This window comes from Harmonia axyridis, chromosome 4, assembly GCF_914767665.1.
Source record: "Harmonia axyridis chromosome 4, icHarAxyr1.1, whole genome shotgun sequence".
NCBI classification, from domain to species: Eukaryota; Metazoa; Arthropoda; class Insecta; order Coleoptera; family Coccinellidae; genus Harmonia; species Harmonia axyridis.
In genome coordinates, this window is record NC_059504.1 from 22,281,562 (window position 1) to 22,305,217 (window position 23,656).

At 36.0% G+C, this 23,656-nt stretch overlaps 1 protein-coding gene across 4 annotated transcripts; it reads left to right on the top strand.

The window, feature by feature from the left end:
* The first annotated feature begins 9,420 nt into the window (after positions 1 to 9,420).
* On the top strand, positions 9,421 to 23,656 carry LOC123678235 (tubulin glycylase 3A-like). Of its 4 annotated transcripts, none has more exons than XM_045615139.1 (11): positions 9,425 to 9,858; positions 10,317 to 10,510; positions 12,277 to 12,499; positions 14,606 to 14,853; positions 16,748 to 16,939; positions 16,995 to 17,088; positions 17,388 to 17,478; positions 20,103 to 20,317; positions 20,375 to 20,584; positions 22,955 to 23,068; positions 23,118 to 23,303. In XM_045615139.1, the coding sequence occupies exons 1-11, from the start codon at positions 9,555 to 9,557 to the stop codon at positions 23,162 to 23,164; spliced, it is 1,932 nt and encodes a 643-aa protein (XP_045471095.1). In that variant the 5' UTR covers positions 9,425 to 9,554; the 3' UTR covers positions 23,165 to 23,303. The 4 variants fall into 4 exon arrangements, with proteins under 4 accessions (XP_045471096.1, XP_045471095.1, XP_045471093.1 ...); XM_045615137.1 differs by adding an exon at positions 23,400 to 23,656 and having other exon boundaries at positions 9,433 to 9,858; positions 22,955 to 23,340; XM_045615138.1 differs by adding an exon at positions 23,400 to 23,656 and having other exon boundaries at positions 9,440 to 9,858; positions 14,618 to 14,853; positions 22,955 to 23,340.

Consider the following 23,656-nt stretch of genomic DNA (forward strand, 5'->3'; position numbering starts at 1 on the left):
GGTTTTTAAGTTATGATGCGGTAGTTATTTAGTATTGTAAAAATGAATAAACGGACTAGCCTGTTTGATAATCGGGGATGGAGTTCTGAAATTACAGACATATTTTAAATAAACTCAGAAAGAGTGAAAATTCACCTGGTTCATTCATCAATTGGGAAATTTCTTTCCATGCTTTTTGCCGAATTGTTTGGTCCCTAAAAAATTTGGCTTTTAGGTCTTACAGACAGAACGCTCTCTCACTTCGTTGATGACTCTGATCTCCATCGTGTTTGAACATGCTTTGCAATTCGAATTCAACATGTGAATGACCTCGACGAATCTACGAAAATCTGAACTCTCCAGATCGGTAGCCGTCGATCGTCTTCACTCAGCGTCAACTTGTGCTAGTATGTTTGCTTATAGGGAAACCAGTGCTCCAGATATTTGTGCGTAAAGTCGGTCTGCGTTGTGTCGACTAAGTATGTTTCTTCTTAAAGCCCCAGTCGATGCATCAATTCAATCAGTTCGTCTCGCGAGTCACGGTACACAGTGAAAATAAATCAATTTATTTAAATAAATTCCTTCAAATCAGTATACGTATACAGATCAATCAAAACATTTACAATATTAATAATGGAATGAATTTCAAGATTGACCACATTAGCTTAGGAATTATTGCCTGTCTGCCTTTGCCCGATCAGAGAAATTTTAAGTTGAGTGTACATTTATTAAACATTATGAGAAAAAATAAAAACTTATAATAATTATACAGATTATTCAAATTATTACGAGTACACATTAATCAAAATGTATAGTTGTTGTTCTGATGAGGAGTTTCAAGAATCAGCAGTAGCTAAATGTTACTGTAATCTCAAGACGCAAGATATATTTGTATTACAGAAAAAAGCCTTCCGAATATTGTATAACTTAACACATAGACAATCTTGTAGAGGTTTTTTCAGAATATAGTATATATAATATACTTACTATTTCGGCATAAAAATGTCTTTTCCAACCATATCTAAAATATATATATAATAAAACACATTATCATATAATTTACCAAAGTGTAGATTAAATTCAACATGGAAAAAAAGACTTGAATATAGATTTTTAAAGTTTTTCAATAGATTGCCTAATGAAATCAATGATTATAATCCATTTAAGAAAATATATTAACTTTGGTGTTAAATTTAGAACCATACAATTTTGATTTCAGCTATTATTGACACTATTTCTCTTTTTGTACTTGTATTTTGTACCTGATGATTTGGAAATAAAGAGCTATTATTATCCCCGATTTTAGACTATCTGTCTATCAGCGTAGAAGCGAAAACTTTCCTCGCAATCGGTTTTCTCAATTAGGGGAACATTCACTCAATACCAGTTATTTAAAATATCAGAAGGAATGAGCTCGGTCCGTCCTTGTGGCCGCTCTGGTCCTCTCTCACGCAATCCCGCCGGTCCTTGGATCTGTTTGTTGAATTTTCTCACCGTCCTTGCAGTACCTAAAAGAACAGTTTTTTTTTGCATTAGATTACTTATATACTCGCTAAGTCCTAGTTGCTTGATATTTCTCTCGAGATTTTTGGGTGCTATTCCAGTTGTAGAGATGATAATTGGAATAGTTCTTGTTGATATCATTCTTCACTGGCGCTTTATTTGAAACTCGAGGTCTATATATTTCAAAATTTTATAGACCTCCTTTTGACGCATGTTGTTATTGGGTATTGTTACGTCGATGAGTAGAATTGTTGTCTTCTGATGTTTATCTGATTGTTTTATCAGTCAATACTGTACTATCCCTCTAAAGTTTATAGCGTTCGTTTTCGACCTTCAATGAAGACATGATCTTGGTTCACTTTGTTGAAATGTCCATTTATTTATTTAATTATTGTACAAGGAATACAAACGGGGGCGGATCCAGCATTTCTTCAAGGGGGGCGCACAGTAACAAATTCACTTGAAAAAAAGAGGTATTTTTCCATTTTTCAACATGCATCATTGAGCAAGCGGGGCGTCCCTTAGCCCCCTCCTGCATCTGCCCCTGAATTTACCCATAAACAGAATTCATAGATTTACTCATTCAGCGGAATAACCAGTCACAAACCGGTCACTAACGATTGTATATGAAAATTACTAATTTTTTCAAAATAAATCAATCTTTTTGCCATAAACTCAATACTGAACGAAAATTCAAAACGAGTCAGTTCGTTTTCAAATATATTAATAGGATTATAAGACAGTGGGGGCTCATGGGACTCGAAACAAAACAAGTGAGACCCAAAGCAGGAATAAATTTCCACTCCACCTTGATGCTTAGATGTACCGGGTTTTTCACCATAATTTGACCCCCCCCCCTTTAACTTTGTTACTGAAAGAGGTACAAAAAAATGTTTTCTACAAAAGTTTCACGAAATCGACTAGTGTTTTATAGAATGAATTAAAAAAATGAAATATATACAGAATGGGCAACATATTGATTGCAACTTCATTTTTTCAAATGGAACACCCTGTATCTTTTTCTATATTTGACTAGCTCTTTTTCCCCTGACTTCGAATATATGTATAACATATGTTTGGTTTATCTCTCTTATTCTGAGCACCACAGAGTTTCAAATTTTAAGAACCACCTAGCATAATCAGTTCTCAAGTGGTAGGCTGCGATAACTCAAAATGCCCCTTTTTATTAGTTATCTCGTTCGCAACGATATGACATATGTTTTTCACTATGAATTGGAATTCGATGATTTGATTGCAACTCCATATATTCTCTTCTTGTAGCTTTCTTATTTTTATTTTTCTTCACATAATTTGAAAATAGTTCAAATTTTTCCGCTTCTGTGTAGTGCATATTCGATAAATATTTTCATTCAATGACAAAAGTATATATCGAGAGGCGCAAGCCTCTACAATTTGGCGCTCCGGCAAAATGGCCGGTATGCCGCTCCGGCAAAATGTCCGGTATGCCGCTCCTGGACCTTCACCATCCAGTGCGTGGTGGATCCTTTGACATCGAAATTATCGGAACGGATTCGACGAAACCAAAATTGCACGTAATTGGCTATTACAGTATCACGTCCAAAAACACTACATTTTCAGCCACATGGCAGGTATTTTTGTCTTTATCTAAGAAAAACTATAAAAATAGCGTATTTTTTTTGCTAGTGTTCATCTTGGTGGCGTGCTCAAACTTAACTGAGTCAACTCATCACAAAACTGTCAGAATGTTTTTCTAGTGCAAAATCTCATCTTTCTAACGCTTTATAGTGAAACCCGATCGGACTTGTACAACGCGAGATTCAAATAACTAAAGCCATATATTGTAAAAATAATGAATTCCTTTTTACTACACCTATTAAATAAAAACATACGATCAAATATTAAAAAATCAATAACAAATTCTAGTCTCCTATTTTTTGACTAGCGTATCTTTGTATAATATTTTCAACATTGAAACTGCTGCAAATGGTTCTATGTATATGAATTAATGCCAATACATAGAGTTTATTTATGTAATATTCTGAATAAACTCTCTTATTATTATTATTATTCAATCTGTCTTCAACCATTCTAGATCATATCGAATCTTTCACCCTTGTGAGTGCCTACGAATATTTTTCGATTTTTCAGGATACATTTTTATATTTATAAGGCCCGCGAGGGGGGGGGGCATGGCCCCCATGCCCCCCCCCCCCTCCTTTATCCGCTCCTGTCTGAAATGGACGTCCGCGGGACGCATATTGGCATTGTTTAATATGTTGCAATGTATACATGCTGTTGCAACTCGATAAAGAATGAATGCACCAATGCTCTGTCTACCCAGACATATCTTACCGTCGCGTCGTAGTAACTATTGCATTAGGGATACGCTGCCATTCACAAGACATTTTTACCGTGTTGCGATCTTTACCACGTTCAAATTTGCATTCTCTTGCAAATTTTCAGTTTGCGATAAAAAATTACTATAATATTCTATCACCAAAAATAGTATAGGTATATTGGTTACGTCATCATTTACCACGTTGCGACAGCATGTATGCGTTGCAAAATAGTAAACACTGCCAATACGCCCCAGGGAAATGGACGTTTTCAAAACATCTCGAAACGGTCAGGACGTATAGACTTTAACTGGATCTGAAATGGACATCCTCGGGATGTCCAGAAATGGACTATTTCAAAACATCCCGAAAAGGTCCAGGACGTTCAGACCTAAATTGGACCCGAAATTGACATCCCCAGGACGTCGGGTGCTATATGGGATCTCAAACACGTTAGATTTTGAAACCAAAATGACAACTTTAAAAATTCAACCTGTATCGTGAATTTCAACGATACACCGTTGAATCAACGTACGTGTGCCATTGGTGGGAATTGAATTCAGGTTACCCTGCTGAGTTTCGTTTCGACTTTATAAAATGCTCGAACATTTCGTTTTTTTTCTTCAAAATGATTGAGTAAAAAAATCGGTGTATTCAAACAAAGATACAATTTCATAAAAAAGCAATAATAATAGAATAGTCAGTATCACTTATGAATAATGTTAAAAATAATGAAATAAATAAAGGTTTATATTTTCACGATGAGCACCCTAAAACACATTAACTCAACAACACCAAAATTGACCAAAACACTAATGCCGATCTACATGACTCTTCCACATGGTATCCCGGATTCCCCTGTAAGGTGGCCGAATGGCATAATACATTTTGATCTCGAATTCTTTACCAGCGAGTCGAACCCAATGGTTTGAGACCACTCTCGGCTTAACATTCGAAAATTACAGGCATTTGAGTAAATTTGAATTGATAGTCCTGCTATTCTGGAATAAGCAAAATAACGACATACCTATGCATGAATATTTTCAATAAAGAAGTAATAGTTCTATACTCAACAGAAAAAAGTGAATTAAAATAGTAAGGAAAGTTGAACTTTACGGCACTTGAGTTATTAATAGATTTCCCAACAATCTAACAGTTGAATGAAAAGCATTCGTTATTTTGATCAAGGTTGCATTTCCTCAGTGATGCAAGTGCTAGGTACGAAGCTCCAAATCCCGAATCTGGGTTAACACGATTTTCAACTGATAGGTTTCATATACACTGTTGAATTAATTCACTTTGATGCTAAATTTTGTGCGTCATAGTGCGAAGTGTTTGATCTGAAAAACCCAGAAAATAAATTAGCAATAATGTGAATTTAAACCTCTCAAAATCCTATACGGAATGTGATTCGTCACCAATGAGTGGGTAATATACAAGGTTCAATATTTTATTAGTGCTCGAGATCTTCATACTCTAAAAAATTTCATGAAGGGTTAGCATTTTTTTTTGTGCAGAATTGTTTATTTAGTTATTATAATTCATTCATATTCAGTATATTTCATTGTAGTCCCCTAATATTCAGTTCCTACAAGTTGAAATATTAATGTTCTCAATTTTTTTTTGGGATATAGCTGCAACACTCGAATTATTTGAAAGAGGAATTTAATTAACCATCCAGATGCTCTTCCTTCAATAAGAGCATGATATACTGGACCGCAAAATCAACCGGACGAAAAAAAAAATCGCTTGAATTCAATCTTATATAACATTTTTTACAAATTTTGAAATTTTTTGACAGGTTGCTGATGCTTTCATATATTGAATACAGGGCAGAACAAAAAAATTGTATCTCAGGCTTAATTTCTGAATATAGTGTATGGTTGTTAAGAAGTTCAAGACTTTAATGATATTTTTAGCACATTTTCAAGTCCCGTTTCTTCTGAATTTTTTAATTTTTGATTTAATTCTTAACGATTTTTCTATTCATGAAGAATGGTTACAGGGTTGAAGAAATAATGCAACCATCATTTATTAGCTACAAAAAGATTTGAAAATAGCATGGGCCTCGGCAATATCATGATATCTTTTATCAAAATCGAGTATTTCCTATACAAACTTGAATAATAGCTGTTCCAATCCTTCGGAAAACAGCAACCGCGTTCTGATAGGGTATCTAATGCCACTCATTTGTCAGTGCCTGTGCTACTAAAGTTTGAAATTCGCTCTAGTTCTTCCTAACTCTCTTCCTGGTGTATCCCACACATGTTAAATAGCGTTGAGATCTGAACTTTTTGGAGGCCAGTCCAATAATTGAACGTCGGCTTCGTTGAAATATTGCCTGGTTATTTGTGCAGTCGAGCATTGTCGTGCATATAAGGTATAACATGTTTTTCTAGGTACTCTTTTATGTATCTACTAGCGGACCCGACAGACGTTGTCCTGTACACACGTCTTTAATTTCATACTTTTTTTAATGTGCTGAAACAATCTGGACCGCTTTGATGAAAATTATTATTGAAAAGTTATTACTTTGTTAAATAAATAACAGCATCGTAAATGAAAACTTTAACTCATTTTAATGAAAGGTGAAAAAGCTTGCACTCAAAACATTTTATAACATATATATTTATTTTTTTTTAATTTACAAAAACTTAATTTATCGTAATGCCATTGGATGTATAATATTTTTAGTTAGTCCATGAGGAGTATAAACAAACAAACTCGATGGTTTTCCAACTCTGGAACACGCAACGTACAATTGGCCGTGAGAAAAACACGGATTTTCTATGTCTGAGCCACAAAATGTCATCGTTTGACATTCCAAAATCAACAACTCCTTATAAATAAGAAATTAATTGAAAAAACATTTTCCAGTAGACCAAACTGTAAATCTAAACCATTCTCGAATCTCCACGAACACACACACAAAATTTCATCAAAATTGGTCCAGTCGTTTAGGAGGAGTTCAGTCACATACACACGCACACAAGAAATATATATATTAAGATTAGCGTTTATAGCTTCTTGAAGAGCAACGAGGTCTATTTGGGCTTTAGCGCAGCATCAAATTCCAGGCATTGTCTTTGATAATATGCATCCAACAGAAGGCCTGTGGCAGGCATACGATATGTTAAATTCTGTTGTACCTTCTACGGTATCAGAGCCTGGATCCTACTCATTTATTACAGATTGATACGTTAACAATCGGTACCCATCCTTCCCCTTAACAATAGTTACTATGTTGATGGGAAGGGAATCGTACCGATCGTTAACGTATCAATCGATAATAAATAAGTAGGATCCCACCATAGTAGAAACTAAAGCACCATGAACTTCTGCCAATCTTCTAGCTAGAGCTGGAGCAGAGACTGTCGGCTTTGAAGTCGGTAAAAAATGTTTTCGGCTGTGTCTTCTCTGTCCAGGTCCTCTTGAGTATGAACCAGCTCTTCTAAATCTGGGTAGAGTACGGTGTGGATGCGAAAGCCTTTCTGCGATATACTGAATCTGAGACCATCATCTTTTGAAGCAACGGCTTATGTTATTTCTTATGGTCTCATCTTTTATTAGTATGCTCTTATCATACCCGGTATAGTTTAAAAATGAAAATACAGAAAACACAACAATAACTCCTACCTTAACAAACGTAGTAAAACAAAATATAAAACTATAATTTGTTTACGATAATCTTTTCGACAAGTCAGGTTGTTAAAGAAACTGATTACCATAATGAGAAAGCTAAATCAAACTTTCGAAATAATAATTCTCTAATTCTAAGGATGTGGCAAATTCGTTCATCCTGCCTAAGATGCCTAGAAATCTTGGTGTATCTACTTATACATGTAAAACTTTCAGACAATAAAGAGAGATTTATGCCTTCTTGATTTTGAGAGATCGCTAGAGTTGCAGATTGTGCATAGTGCATACTTTGTTTATATTTGACATTTCTCGTGATTCTCGACTTTCTTGACCTTTGCTTTGAGTATAGAATAATAATATTTTCTTTAATTCTGTGGTTATTCCGTTCATTCTTCCACATCTTGTAGAACAAAATCGTGCGAGAATATATCAGAAACGCACAGTTTTCATGGTTATACTTTATTATTATATGTTGGTACTCCGAACTTTCCGCCACGGCTTTATCTGTCAATTCATCAATTTGCTTTAAAGAAATCAGTTCTGCCAACCAACATTTTTCAATGCAAAAATCACTAAATGATATTTATGGAAATAATTCATTGATTTCAATAAAAATGCAGTGAATTAGAGAAAATAATGTATAATACTCGTACAGAAGGCTCATTCTACCACTCGTTCATTCAAAAACTCGCCACTTCGTGGCTCGTTTTTGAATTTTGAACTCGTGGAAGAATATCAATGCCTTCTGCACTTGTATTATAAATAACTATTATATTCTCTACTCGTGACAATCTTCTATACTCTGTATAGACCAATAGCTGTCTGTCATTATATTTTAATAATTTCATCATAAATTCGATATAAACTGAATTGTGATTTATTGTAAAAGTTTGCAGTTTCTATTTAATTTTTAGACGCCGACAGAAATAAGCGGAAATTCGAACAATTCTGAGGTGCGTCACCTTACAGAAATCTGGTAAGTTCTTAAAGCAAACAGGTGGTCTTAAAAAGTCTGAAACGAAATCGAATCACTGCACATACGAGGGTTTCTATAGGTTATAGGCCTAATTCTGCCATATCTTGTAGAACAAATTCGTACAAGACTATCTCAGATTCACACATATTTCATAGTTATATTTAATTATTTTATGTTGGTACTCGGAGCTTTTCTGCCACGGATTTATGTACGATCTGTCAAATTTTGTGATACAGAAAACTGTTCTGCCAACCCTCATTTTTCAATGCAAAAATGAATAAACGATATTTATGCAATATTTCATTGATTTCAATAAAAATTCAGTGAATTAGAGAAAATAATGTTATGTATAATACTCGTATTTACACTTGTTCATTCAAAAACTCGCCACTTCGTTGCTCGTTTTTGAATTTTGAACTCGTGGAAGAATATTAATGCCTTCTGCACTAATAGTGCACTCGAACTAACAGTAATAACAAAAAATTGGAAAATTCCAAGGACGACTTTTCAATTACAGGGTGAATTTCATTTGAGCAATTTTTCTGCGAGAAATGTTACTTTAAATAAATGACATTTTCCAACTTCGACACTCAGTATCTCGAAAACTAGTCATATGTTTGAGAAGGACCCCATAGACTTTTTTGTTTGGGAGGTCATATTCAACAACATGGGACAAATTCAGAATACGAAATCAAAGTTGTTCAGGAAGATCTCAACTTTATTTTGCGAGTGTAAATTTCGAAATCAAAACGAAAAACTGTTTTTCTTTTCCAAAATCGATCATAATGTTCCAAGGGCGTAATTGAGGTTCATTGATAAACGGGCGCCAAAAATCCCCCAGAACCAAGATAATGCTTCTCTAAAATTTTTCCTGTTTTCAATTGATATCAGCACATTCTAGGCTTTCATAAAACAAACTGAGAAAACCAATACCACAGTTCATTCTATTTCTTCAATTTTTTTTAGAACGCACGAAACTAAAACTCATTTTGAGCAGGATGAAGAATCGACCTTCTATAGTCCAGATCAGAATCGACATGACAAAATATCAGAATTCGTGATATCAGTAAGACCTGTCATTGTGAAACTTCAAAAGATCTTGTGAATGGTGTCATCAGCTAAATTCTAACTAGAGAATTATGCAGCTGCTGTCGAAGAGCCCTGTTCTTTCGGAAGGAAGTGCGGGGGACGAGAAGGAAGATAAGAAGTGCGAGGATGGTACCGTGATCAAAAAGAAATTTCCTCAAGGAATCTCCAGTGCACCTCCAATCCAATGCAGAGCTGTTACATCCGACATACAGCTCACCATCAACAACTGCATGAATCGTTCCAATAGTGCTGTTGGAAGCAAGTACAAGGGTGTGATAACATCTGAAAGATTGGGCCAAATGAAGAAGCTGGTAGAAAATGCCGCTGCTAATGGGAAAGTTTTCACGATAAGAGGTTTGAATTTTTTATTGTAAAATTCTTTGTTTGGAATTGGAATTGTTTCGAATTGGAGCAGGTAGATGGCGTTTGGGTGAATATTGCCACAATAGGAATCGAGTCTGTTATCTTTATCATAAGTAAACGTTTTGTTAGGATGGCGAATGTGGCAATAGATGTTGAATATTCGTTCTACGATGAATCGTTGGACAATAATCGTCGGTTCACCATTTTGCTAGGTATGTTTCAAAGGGAAACAGTGTTTTGTTCTGATGATGCGCAAGACACCTCTCACACCATCGTGGAGAGGTGACTCTGCTGCAACGAGGCGATTCACAAAAACCCGCCGGGGTCGTAGTAAAGTGTGGCGCGACGCTCATAACGCCACCTCTTGGGTAGACAGAGTTACTACAATAGAATACTTTTATTATTTTTCTTAACACTTATGCTGAATTCTGAACCTTCTTCAACTCCAGGAAACTGGAACGTAATCAGACAGCAGCTTATCAAACGTGATTGGCTGGAGAAAGTAGAAATGCCTGAAAAAGAAAAAACCAATCTTTGCGCCAGGATTCGCGGCATTACAGCTTCTGATGAACTTATAGGCAATTTACCACTGAAACAAGACTGGGAAAGCCCATCGGCGTATGCAGAAAAATGTGAAAAGTTGGTAAGATTGATTTCAAATTAAGAAAAATTTGTCGTGTATCAACAAGAGTTGGAAAAGACTATAATTCGAAAGCTGGTCGTAGATTTTAAATGATTGAAGAATTTTTTTCTATAGAATGTATTAAGGTGTGGCCGGTGAGACAATGCGATGAAGCAAAAATAATAAATACCTGCTTGAAAACATTTAACACTCTTAGGTAGCTGTCATATGATAGAAATAAAATAATAATATCACTTAACAATTTCACGAAAATATTACTGTATAAAAGATGAAACTCAATTAGTTTAATAATTGTTAAATTACTTAATCATGTTTTGAAGTTTTCCCTAACTTATTATTGGTTTATATTTACTAATTATTCCCAACTGTTCATTAAACGTGATTTTAATAATTGTTTGAAAAGTTGGTTCATCTTCCTTTGGGGCTTCCTAACATTTTCTAATTGAAAGCCATCTTTTCATAATCATTTTTATTGAATTATCTTGTATAGTTTTTCCAAGAAATATGACACTTCGAAATTAATGTCAGGCGTAGGATCTCTATTTAATTTAATTTAAACTTTTTCCTCGATGGTCAATCTTAAAATAATGTTATATTTGAAATCAAATCACAATATAGAAGTCTAGTCAATCAGTATCCAGGTTGATCCGAATGTCGCTGTGATCCGAAATCTCGATTGCCTAACCACCTAGCAGAGTTACTTCTATCTAAAACTAAAATAAAGGTTTAGAACTATTTATAGAGGGATATCGAAAACAGTTAGAGCATAGTATAAAGAATTCCTTATACTATGGTTAGAGATACAGGGTGACTAAAATTACATTAAAGTAATTTAGGGATAAGTGTGTTGATGTTGACACATCCAAAATATCTTCAATAGTTCTCGAGATATCTCAAAAAACTAAAAATCGAAATTTTTTTTTCCGTACTCATTTCGTACAAATATGTTTGTCATGCTCCTGCACTGCACTGTACTGCAATAGGCTGCACCTATTGCAGTTCTACGAATTATAACTTTCGGATCATCGTTATTCTCCATGAAATTTGGTGAACTCTTGTTGATACACTTTATATGATTCGAGTGAATGGTTGATTTACAGCGACAAAGAACCCTTAGGCACCTTTTACACGGAGAGGCGTACGCCTCTCGTACACCCGACAGATCTAAATACAAAGAGTAAAAGGGCTATTTCACACTAGGAGCTTGGAGATATAAGGTCTCTAGAGTAGGAGATCGCACCTCTCCTTCATCTCGACCAGAGTGCATGTCTAGCAGACCAGAGGATAGGCCTTGTAGAGGGTCGGATAGGGCACCAAAATTCTGGGAAGGAACAACAAAAATCCCATTTTTAGAAATTTAAGAAGACTTGTAGGCGTATCTTAGGAATGAACATTCAATTCTGATTGGATAATTGAAAATAAAAATAATTCCTAAAACATCAAGGAGCCGCCTAAAAATGTAATTGAAATAGGCAAAATTTATCAAATAGAACGTCGACAAGCCTAATGATTGCATGTGTTTTAGCGCAGTTGTACTCTTCCCATTTAGATCTGTCGGCTCTGTCTCCTTGTGAGCCTTACTGTATGAATCTCGAAGATACAATTATTAATATGATAGCTCAGTGAAGTTTCTCTCAGAACTTCCTTTAAATTCTCAGGCTAATTTTAGTTCTCTGTGGTGAATTGAAAGGTTAAGTTAGGAAGGGTACAAAATTCAGGTTAAATTTAGTATTGAAAAATTTGTAATTATTGCTTTATTTTTTCAGATTATCGCACGCCTTCTTCAGAGGGTCGATGCGAACTTATTCTGGAGCATGAAAAGGGACCAATTTGACCAAAAGCAACGGTCAAACCCTAACAGAATGTTGAACAGATTCAGCAGAAGTCTCTTTGCATCAAAAGAAGGTTTGGCCCTCTTGTTACAGAATTATTATTGGTTCACAGAACCTGACGTTGCAACGGTGAACTTTCCTAGGTGCTTCGTATTAGGTACGAAATCTGAGTATACCCTGGATAAAAAGTGATGAGACTTGTTGCTCCTACAATTCTGGTCATTTTTCATTGATTGATCAAATGACGACGTGAAACCTCTAAATATTCTTTTAGTTACTACATCATGGCTAGATCCCACATTTCAAAAATGTTCGAAGTAATCGATGAAGAAGTTTTCAAACCTCATCATGTCATGGTCGGTAATGTGAAGTGGTTTTGTGAAAAAACAGTTTTATGAGAAAAAAGCTGTTTTGTATCTGCCACACAGAGGGTCTTCTGTAGGCAACTGACAACCTTTAACCGCTTCACCAAAGATTCTTCAAAGACCAAAGGTCACAGTTTAGTGTGTCTATAATCTTGTCTATAGGCGTCATTGGACTAACATTTTTGAAAAGGTCACCATTACAATGATGAAATCTGACGGTTCTTTGATAAGTTGGGCATTTTTTCCATGTTTTTGAGATACCTCACAGGACAGTGTCTCATAAGTGCGCTCGTCAGTTTCCTCAGTTCCTGTTTACTGAGTGATATAACTTTTTTAGTCCAACTCGTCGATTAGGAAAGAAGTGTCTCTGACCATTAATTGTACGCCAGAACATAAGCTTCCTCTTTTTTTCCAATTCCTCAAATGCCATAGCTTGATAATTGTTTCATTGCCGGGTATTCCGGAGTAATCAGGCACCCAAATAAGGTTGACTTGGTTTCTTTCTCCGAGTTTTTGAGGGGCGGTTCACATTCCCAGACTAATTTCGGCTTAACTAGTTGGGAGTCTTGTGCTAGCAGGCTTTTTTCGGAGACTATATACATTTTTGCTCTTCGGTAGTTGCGTTCTGTACAAAGCGCAACGTACTCCCTTATGGCAAGGGTTCCTGCCTAGAACACAGAAACCCATTGGTATGGCTAATTGGATTAAGAGTCCGTGTATGTCAGCTTTTACTCGTCCATCATCAGTTTTCGACCCATCGCTATAAAATACCGCAGACCCTCTAAGGAAAACCCCTTCATTATTAGCCTATTGGTCACGACATGGAAATGCTGTAATGAAGTTTTTTTGAAACTCGAAATTCATTGGTAGGTTATCTGTGCTCATAATCCAGGAACACCTTGCATTAATTTAGAATGCTAAGGTGCCTTAAGTTATCGCCTGTTTCAGGTTCTCGATCCTTTTCCACCCTGAGAGCCCATGAGGCCGCCTCACTTTTCAGAAAAATATCTAGAGGAGGCTGGTACAAGATGACTTGCAGGTCAGCAGTTGGACAACAACGTGATACTCCTGTGATAGACAGACACGCTGTTCGTTCTACTTTTTGCAGGCCTTATTGTCCTGACACTAGTCTTGCTCTAGCCCAACAAAGAGCTGCAACACTTATGATTGGCCGAACAATGGATTTGTAGATCCAGTTCGTCAGTTCAGATTTTAGCCCCCATGTTTTTCCGATCATCCTCTGGCATGTGGAAAGAGCTCTCTGGCCTTTACTGATCACAGCCACGAGTTGTGAACTCTAGAGCAAATTTCTTCCTTCTGGTGATTGGTACTGGTATTGTCTTTTTGGGTTTTATATTGAACCTTTCTCGTAGACAACACTCTTGAGTTAGGGTTAGGGCAGCCTGCATTCGATCACTAATCGTGACAGCATGCTTGCCCCGAACCACTATGACAATGTCATTGGCATAACCACAGATCTTGAAATTTGTCTTCGAAAGTATTTTTAGAAGGTCGTCAACGACCAGTGACCAGAGTAGTGGGGTGCCCATGTGACCACCCGTCTCCGGGAAGATCGAGTAAGCGTGGTGCCACACCATTAGGCAGAGAAATATATATCTGAATTATTTTTTAGAAGCTTTTGAAATGTGGTAGATAACCGTGGCGCATTTTATGTTTATTAACAAAGAATTCCAACCTTTTTGTCAAACAGCCAACATATAGGAACTCTTTGTGTTGATAACCACAAAATAGCCGAAGGAAGCAGTCAATATGATATTTATTTGAACATACAAAGTACGCGTTAATTTGAAGATAGACTCAATACTTTTTGTCCAGTGTATAGCATCACGTATTGTGTCGAAAGAATAGAAAGAAATACGGACTTTTCTCATGGAAAGATGTTTTGAAAGGTTTCCCAGAACATTTCAACCACTTCGTTGACAACTTCAGAATGACGGCTGCTATAAGTTTATTGAAATATGTTGTACAAACATACGACACCACTAAATTCAAGTACTGCGTGGAATTAACAGACGGAAAAGTTCCTATATCTTCCTTGAAATTCGGGATAGACCGGTGTTTGGAGTATATCGCCAGTCAAAAACACTTGGATATCGACAGGGATTTCACCAGGGTAACACAACAGGTAGGTATCTCTTTAACTACTAATTCATTATAATCATTGATTATTATCAAATAGATTGATTTCATTCGTATATCCATGAATTTTCTCATGAAATTTCACATGTAGGTAGAAATTTCCAGCTAATAGAAGTATGAAATGAATTAACACTTTATCATTTGTTCTTCTTCTGGTTCAAGTGCGCCTTATACAGAGCGCAACGAATTCCCTTATGGTATAGGTTTCTGAATGGAACGAAAAAGGACACTCTGATGAAATAAGGGAATTAGCAGATTTCTAGTCAAATTTAAACGAGGATTTTATCGAATTTTATGTTATTGTCATGAACGGGTTGGCCAGGGAAAGTTGACCAACGTTCACTTATCTCCGGTTGAGATGTTCTTTTAAACCCTGGAAGAGCGACTTTCCAGAGGTCTCGGAGTATTAATAATTATATAAATGCACAAAGATGTTATGGGTGAATCCGGCCCGTCGCTTCAATGTACAGGTCTTTTTAGTTGACTTTCTTTCTCTAGGGACAGGATTAGTTTACTGGGTCAATAAAAATCGATTTAAATTTAAAAACTAAATTTAATAAAGAAAATTAAAAATATCCAAAATTACAATATTCCCTCAATTTCTATGTTGACTCAACGGCCAAAACTTAAAAAAAAAACAAAAAAAAATGTCTCAAATAATCTGTTATTCAAACAAACGAAACAATGTACCAACTTTGAATTTGGGAGAATCGGGACTACCAAATAAACTTATTTTCATCGAAAAAACATTCAAACATCAACAACTAAAATAAAGAGCAAATAGTCAAAAGACTTGCCCTTATCCCACGATGCTAGATGAGTATTTTAGGCCCTGCCTAACCTAGTTTTAATTTTCCCAAACTGTTCACTCGAAAACGTGTAATTTCTTATATAACACTTCACTCCCGATCCGAGAACTCCGATCTAACCTAATTTATTCCAGAACAGATTCTAAACTTTGTCCCAAAAAAAAATAATCCCTAATTTTCTATTTCTGACCTAAGTCTTCCTTTCTCAGAGCCAAAAAAATCCCTTTTCCTGAATACTTGAAATCTCGAAATCTCACACATTTACCAATTTACCGTCTATTCAACTTATCCTTATTAAATATTACTCTGATATTGAAAAGAAATTGCTTGGCTCTAAGTCCGGTTTCGCGACCGACGTTCTAATTCTCAACCTTTCTCAACACGAGACCCTAAGCGATACTGACTAAAAACTTCCATTTCCATCTCAACAAAATCGCAACATCGTACCTATCTAAGACCGCCCCAACAATTGCCCAAGATACCATGCCAATTAGATCATTGGTTAAAAGATTTTTTGTCCTTCTTCATTTTTCGTCAACAGACTTTCAACCTCAGTTCAAACTAGATTTTTATGCAGTCTCAGCAAGAACCATACTTCGAATTTGCCTACAGCCTGACGGATTTTCTGCTGTGTCATATGTGACCAAAAAGCATTTACTGAATTTAGATAAACCAAGATTTCCCCGTATCTAAATATATTCTTCTTATCCGTGAAAAATATATCGATTTCACCAACGCAGTGAGACGATAAGTAATGAAAAGCAATAATCGATAAAGAATATATCCTGCTTCCAAGATAAGATCAGTTTACACAAGTCTCGACCGCTCTTCTAAATTTAACGTCCATCGTTCTGAATAATAATTCCAATAATTTCAATAATTTCCATAATTTCCAAATTCCCGATTTACTACATTATGAGAAACTAAGGAATGGTTTCAATAATGTTTCAATTCTTTTTTCGCATTCTGTAATTGATTTAGGCTGTTGAATGGTGTACAATAAATAAATAAATTGTAATTGATGATACGAAAAAACAAATTCAACAGTTTGATGGCCTTCTTCAATTGCAGGAATGGGTTAATTTCATAGACGATTACTATTTGATAGTTCATAATGGGGAAAAATTCAAAACCTCGACGGATACTCCGATATTGACAATTGTATCACAAGCTAAAGCGATTCTGAAGGACGTTGCGAAATATTGGACGGAGTACGATACAGATGGATTCAGAAATATTTGGATTCTAAAACCTGGAAATAAAGTATATTAAAATATAATAATATTTAATATTTCTCTTATTACCTTTTGTTTTTCAGTGTAGAGGAAGGGGTATTATTCTGGTGAAATATCTGAAAGAAGTGGAGAAAATTATGAATTTGAAATTGAAGTATGTTGTGCAGAAATATATAGGTTTGTATAGATAGGCGATTTGATTATTTTATTATATTATTTTTAGGTTATTTTACCTTCACTTGAATTGAATTTATTAATCTTCAGTAAAAATGTTTCGGTTACTTTATTTTATGGATTCAAAATAATTTGGCTTCATTGTGGATTTCCAACTAGATTTTTTTTCAATCATCGCAATATCTAATTAAAATATTGGTATATTTCATATAAAAAATATTATTTCAATGAAATAGCTGATTGGTATTTACCGATTTACGTTACCATGTTTATAAGATAAAAATCAATAATTTATGTTTCAGAAAGACCGCTGATCATTTACAATACAAAATTCGATATAAGACAATGGTTCTTAGTCACAAGTGCTCAACCTTTAACCATTTGGATGTACAAGTAAGTGACAGCAAAAAAGTAAGAAAATTAGGAGCGAGGACCTTTGAACCCGCCACTCACCAGACTCCCGTTTTCGAGCATTCGGAGTGCCTTGGAAGCCGGCTTCCAAGTAGCCTGGTGAGTGGACGTCATTAAAGCATGTTTCTATCGATGATTCTGAACTACTCTGAACGCTCAGAAGTGTGAGGGATCTATACTATCAAAAATACGGTTAGCAACTGTTGAACAACGAGACATAGATTATAAAAAAAAGAGAGTTAACACTTCTTACTAGCAATGAAAGAAAATACCTGATCCAACTCATATTCATAATTCAATTACCGAACGTGGGGAACTCAGTATCTTATTCATTTCGTCACTCAACCTCATCTAAGCTTCGCGACATAGATCGTTCTCTAATTTAAGCATTTTCGACGTCTCAATGGTTGGAATCTAACAATAGCCCAAATAAATGAACACGATGAATTATATTCCAAAATATTAAAATACAAATACATATTATTTAAAAAAAATAATGGCCTAAAAATATATGGTCTTTAATCCCATTGAGAGAATTTGAAACTTTCAGCTAACCCAAGCATTTACATTGTCATTACTGGTGAGTAAGATAATAAGCTTGGGAATCATTGAACAATGAATTATAATTAATTCAATAAATAACAGTGACCAAAATTCATAAAGTAGGTAGGCAAAGACAAGTAAACAACTGACTCAAATAAACAGTAACTGTTTTATAATATTGAACGACAACGTGTAACAAAGATGAAGCCTCGAAATGGTTCAAAACAAATAACAAGCTAACGACGTATACAAATACGATAGATTTACATTTTATTGAATATATTAACTGACAAAGACCAAAAGGAAGTGTTTAAATTTTATTTTTTTTGGTAAAACATAGATAGTATGTTAAGGAATAAATGATTGAATTTGGAGAAAAAAATCGTGAAGGTTTTTTCATGTGAACAATTTTTGTTACTTAAATATTGTAGTCGTTTTTTGCAAGTTTTTTAAATTTCACTACAAATCAGCTGTTTGAGGAGATCCAAAATCAATGTTTAGTTGTTAAAATGCCTAGAGCATGTGTATGCGAAATTTATCGCCAGCTAAGTAAATTTGAAAGAGGTCGAATTATTGATCTACGGGAGGCGGGTTTGTCATTTCGAAAAATCGCTAACCGTTCGAACAGAAATCCAACTACTGTTATGAGATGTTGTCAAGCGTGGTGTGATAATGCCAAAAATCGAAGAAGAGTAGACACCGGACGTCGAAGGAGGACAAATGAAGTTTAAGATGGACGTCTAAGATGTATGGCCATTAGAGACCGATTTGCGACAACTCGATCTTTGTTGATAAGTGGTTGGGAGAACAAGGCCATCCTGTAACTGTTAACGAACGGTTAACTGCCGTATAAGGTCTTTTGGACTGCAGCATTATCGACCCCATCTTGTGTTACCTCTGACGGTTGAGCATCGCCGGCAACGATAACAGTGGGCAAAGAACGTCAACATTGGAATGTGGAATGGCATCGGGTAGTCTTTTCTGATGAATCTCGATTCTCCTTGAGTGAACATGATGGCCGAAAAAGGGTAAGACGACGTTTGGGAGAAAAACGTGAACCTCAGTTTGATGTTGAGCGTCATGTACACTGGACAGTAGACGTTATGGTATGGGGTGCTATTACACATGCAAGAAGGTCCCTTTAGTCTTCATTCGAGATAACATGACAGCACTGCGTTACTTTCAAGAAATGGTAGTTCTCCTTTACAATAACCGGCTCGATTATTCAATATTTCAGCAAGATAATGCCTGACCTCATGTTGCCAGAGTTAGGTTAAACTGTTTCGAAGCGACCCATGTGTATCTTTTGCCATGGCCGCCCAGATCCCCCGATCTTTCACCCATAGAGCATGTTTGAGACATCTTGGGCAGAAAGCTTGGAAATTACCCCGGCCTCCACGGACTTTGGCGGCTCTGAGACATAAAGTACAGGTAGCTTGGGATAGTATCCCTCAAAAAGAAATAGACCATCTTATTACATCAATGCCGAGACGTGTTGAAAGTGTATAAATAATCGCGGTGGACAAACACATTTATTAACAAATCTATTAAAAAAAAAATTGTAAACCTTTCATTTCTTTTCCAAATTTCAATCATTTACTCATTTACTCTTTGTCAGTTAGTATACAAACATTGTCTCGAATTCATAATGAGTAAATACATCGATGTACTTGTGGATGCATCTAAAAAAATTATTTTATTGTGATCACGGACGTAATTAAAAAAATTGCGGAACATTTGCTATACTTTGAATAGTTTATATTTGAGAGAAATGTTTTTATGTTTTGTTAACCGACCCTCCTACCAGAAGCTTAGTGCTTGTAAGTGTAAGGACAATTGGATATGTTCTATGTAGGTTTTGTTATTGTGCCTCATCGCTACTTCAGGCTCAGAACTGTTATTTTTTTACCCAATAGCGAACGGTTGGACGTTATCCGTAACCACAATTTTTTTTCTGGTCCGGGGCTCGAACTGCCGACATTCGTCTTAGGAGTTCGCGGCCTGCCCTGTCGATCTTTTCAATTCGTTAATTTTGTTGTTCTTTCATTTCCTTTTCTATTTAGAGAATGCTACTTGAGATTCAGTAGCCAAAATTACAACCTGGAGAATTTCCACGAATCTTTACATCTGACCAACTACGCCGTTCAATGCAAATACACAAACATGGAACAGAGGGATAAATCCTTGCCTAAGGATAACATGTGGGACTCGCCAACGTTTCGGGATTACCTGAGAAAGCTGGGAAAAGGCGACAAATGGGAACAAGTTATTTACTCAGGTTTTCATATAAGATTTGGCTTCATAGATAAATTGATGTATGGTTTTGTCATTTCAGGTATGAAGGAAAGTATAGTTTGCGCGATGCTGGCCAGCCAGGATACGATGGACCGTAGACAGAACACTTTTGAGATGTACGGAGCAGATTTCATATTGGGAGAAGATTTTAGGCCTTGGCTTTTGGAGATAAACTGCAGTCCGGACATGTCTTCTTCTACTAGCATCACGAAGAGGATGTGTCCGCAATTCTTATCTGATATAGTCAAAGGTGATTAGAAAAGAGAATATTCGATTAGATAAAGTGGACATGAATCTCATATCATAGGTTGTTACTTAATTTATCACATTTTATACAGGTCAAAGTCAAATTTAGTATCATTGCATTCTCCAGACTTGAGCTGCAGCTAGGAGAATCAGTAGAACAAAAACACTACAAGTTATTACTACACTACAGTTTATTATTTTTCCTAATCTTATCCAAACCTTCATACATTTTAGTAGCAGCTATTTTTCAACTATTCTTGGTTAGCTTAGGTTATGTTAGGTTAGGTTATGTTTCAACTATTCTTGGTTAATTTTCTCAGGATCCCAAACTGCCCTCAGATTTTGTAAATCAGATATATTTTTTGAGATATGCTACATGTCGAATTTTTATGTTTTTCACGTTATCAGTTATAACTGGTACTATCGACAGTTTGAACAAAAACAAAAATTTAAGTATTTATCTCAAAATTTGTCACTTATAGCTCAAAAATTTTATTTTATATGAATTTCTAGCATGGAATTTGGTAGGATAGTTTTGCTGAAAGTTTCAATAGGGGATATCCCATCGTCCTTGATATCAATCGTCTATAGTTTTAATGTCCTGATGGAATCTGTACCCTTGTTCTTCACTGAAATGACTGAAGTCTTCTGGAAAGTGATCTAGGTGGCTGTAGGGATACTGAACTTTTATTATCATGCTACAACCTAGATTTTAAAAACTTCAAAGCATATTTCTCATTAATTCTACGTAATTCCCTGCTTTATAATTCCCTAGAAATTTTTTTCTTGAACAAATGAACACCAAAAGTTAGATTCAGTCTCATTCATTGATGTAGTGAATTAAGGATCTTTATTCGAGGACCATCAAATATACCGGCTTTCATTTTGAAATCAACAGAAATTGCCCATTGATATTATGTTATTCATGCTAGTAGAATAATCAATAGGAATTTAACCATATATAACTGACAGAGAGCTGTTCAAATTTTTTTTTTGGTAAAACGTAGATAGTATAGCAAGGAGTAAATGATTGAATTTGGAGAAATAAATCGTGAAGTGTTTTCATGTAAACAATTTTTGTAAATACTTAAATATTGTAGTCGTTTTCTGCAAGCTTTTTAGATTTTACAACATACCAGCTATTCGAGGCGATCCAAAGTCGATGTTTAGTTGTTGTTAAAATGCCTAGAGCACATGTACGCATAATTTATCGCCACCTAAATGAATTTGGAAGAGGTCGAATTATTGGTATACGGGAGGCGGGGTTATCATTCCGAGAAATCGCTAACCGTACGATCAGAAATCCAACTACTGTTATGAGATGTTGTCCAGTATGGTTTGATAATGCCCAAAATCGAAAAAGACTTGGCACCGGGCGTCGAAGGGACACAAATGAAGTTCAGGATCGATATTTAAGATTTATGACCATTAGAGACCGATTTGCGACAACTCGATCTTTGGCTGATGAGTGGTTAGGAGAACAAGGCCACCTGTAACTGTCCGAACGGTTTACCGACGGATAAGGTCTTTTGGTCTGCAACATTATCGACCCCATCTTTTGTTACCTTCGACGGTTGAGTATCGCCAGCAATGATTCTAGTGGTGCAGAGAACGTCAACATAGGAATGTGGAATGGCATCAGGTCGTCTTTTTTGATGAATCTCGATTCTCCTTGGAACACATGATGGCGGAAGAAGGGTAAGATGACGTCGAGGAAAAGACGTGAACCTCATTGATGTTGAGCGTCATGTACACCTGACAGTAGGCTTTATGGTATGGGGTTTTATTGCACATGCAAGTAGATCACCTTTAGTCTCCATTCCAGGTAACTTGACAACGCTGCGTTACCTTCAAGAAATAGTGGAGCCATATGTTCTTCCTTACCTTAACCGGCTCAATTATCCGATATTTCAGCGAGACAATGCCCGACCTGTTGCCAGAGTTAGTTTAAACTTTTTCGAAGCGACCCATGTGAATTTTTTGCCATGGCCGCCCAGATCCCCCGATCTTTCGCTCATAGAGCATGTTTGGGGTAGAAGTCTTGGAAATTTACCCCAGCCCTCACGGACTTTGGCGGCTCTGATACATGAAGTACAGGTAGCTTGGGATAGTATCCCTCAAAAAGAAATAGACCATCTTATTGCATCAATTTCGAGACGTGTTGGGGAGTGTATAGATAATAGCGGTGGACAAACACATTATTGACAAATTTATTAAAAAAAATGTTGCAGTTTCTTTGTCAGTTAGTATATTTCGTCACCGTCTGTAGAAGAACATTTTAAACTTCGTTCTTAGCATTATGTTGAAACTCTATCGGACTTTTCACTTTCTAGTCAGAATATATTTAGAAAAAAATTGAGTCGTATTCTTTCAGTCGTGATAGACAGACGCAAGGACCCAAAAGCTGACGTTGGAAATTTTGAATTAGTGTATAAGCAAGTCCTTCCCAGAGCGCCCCCCTACTTAGGAACAAATCTGGCCATCCGTGGTAAGAGAATGCTCAGAAACCGAGCCTTTAGAATCAAACTATCCTCTAGGACCGAGAAAGAGAAAGAGAACAACTTCCAGAAGAAGCAGTCTCTGATGAGAGCTGAACTGTTGCGTAAGACGACAGTTCTGCAGAAGTTGCCCAAGATAGTCCAACAGGATGTGTACAAAGGACCTGTTATCGAGGACTTGATTGAAGAACTCCAAAAGTGCTGCCAGAGTTTAAGCGAAGAAAAATTTACGGATCAGTCTAAGATCAGACCAACAAGCGCGGTATTTTCTGAAGTGATTCTAGCTAAGAATAAACTGACTAACCATTCTCGTTTCAACAGAAAGGTACCAGAAAGAGAAAAGAGAAACAAGAAGTGGTTGCCCGTAAAATCAAAGTTATGTAAGAAAGCGACTAACAGGGAACCAAGAACCACCGCTATGCTGACATTGCCGATCAATATTTGGGAACCAAACACTGCCATAATTGTTGGAAAAGGCTCTTCGAACTTATCTTCCCTTTGAATATTCTAATTTTCTACTATTTACCTTTTAGTAGCAATATTCCTGTCTGCCATTTAATAAAATTGTCAAAAATAAA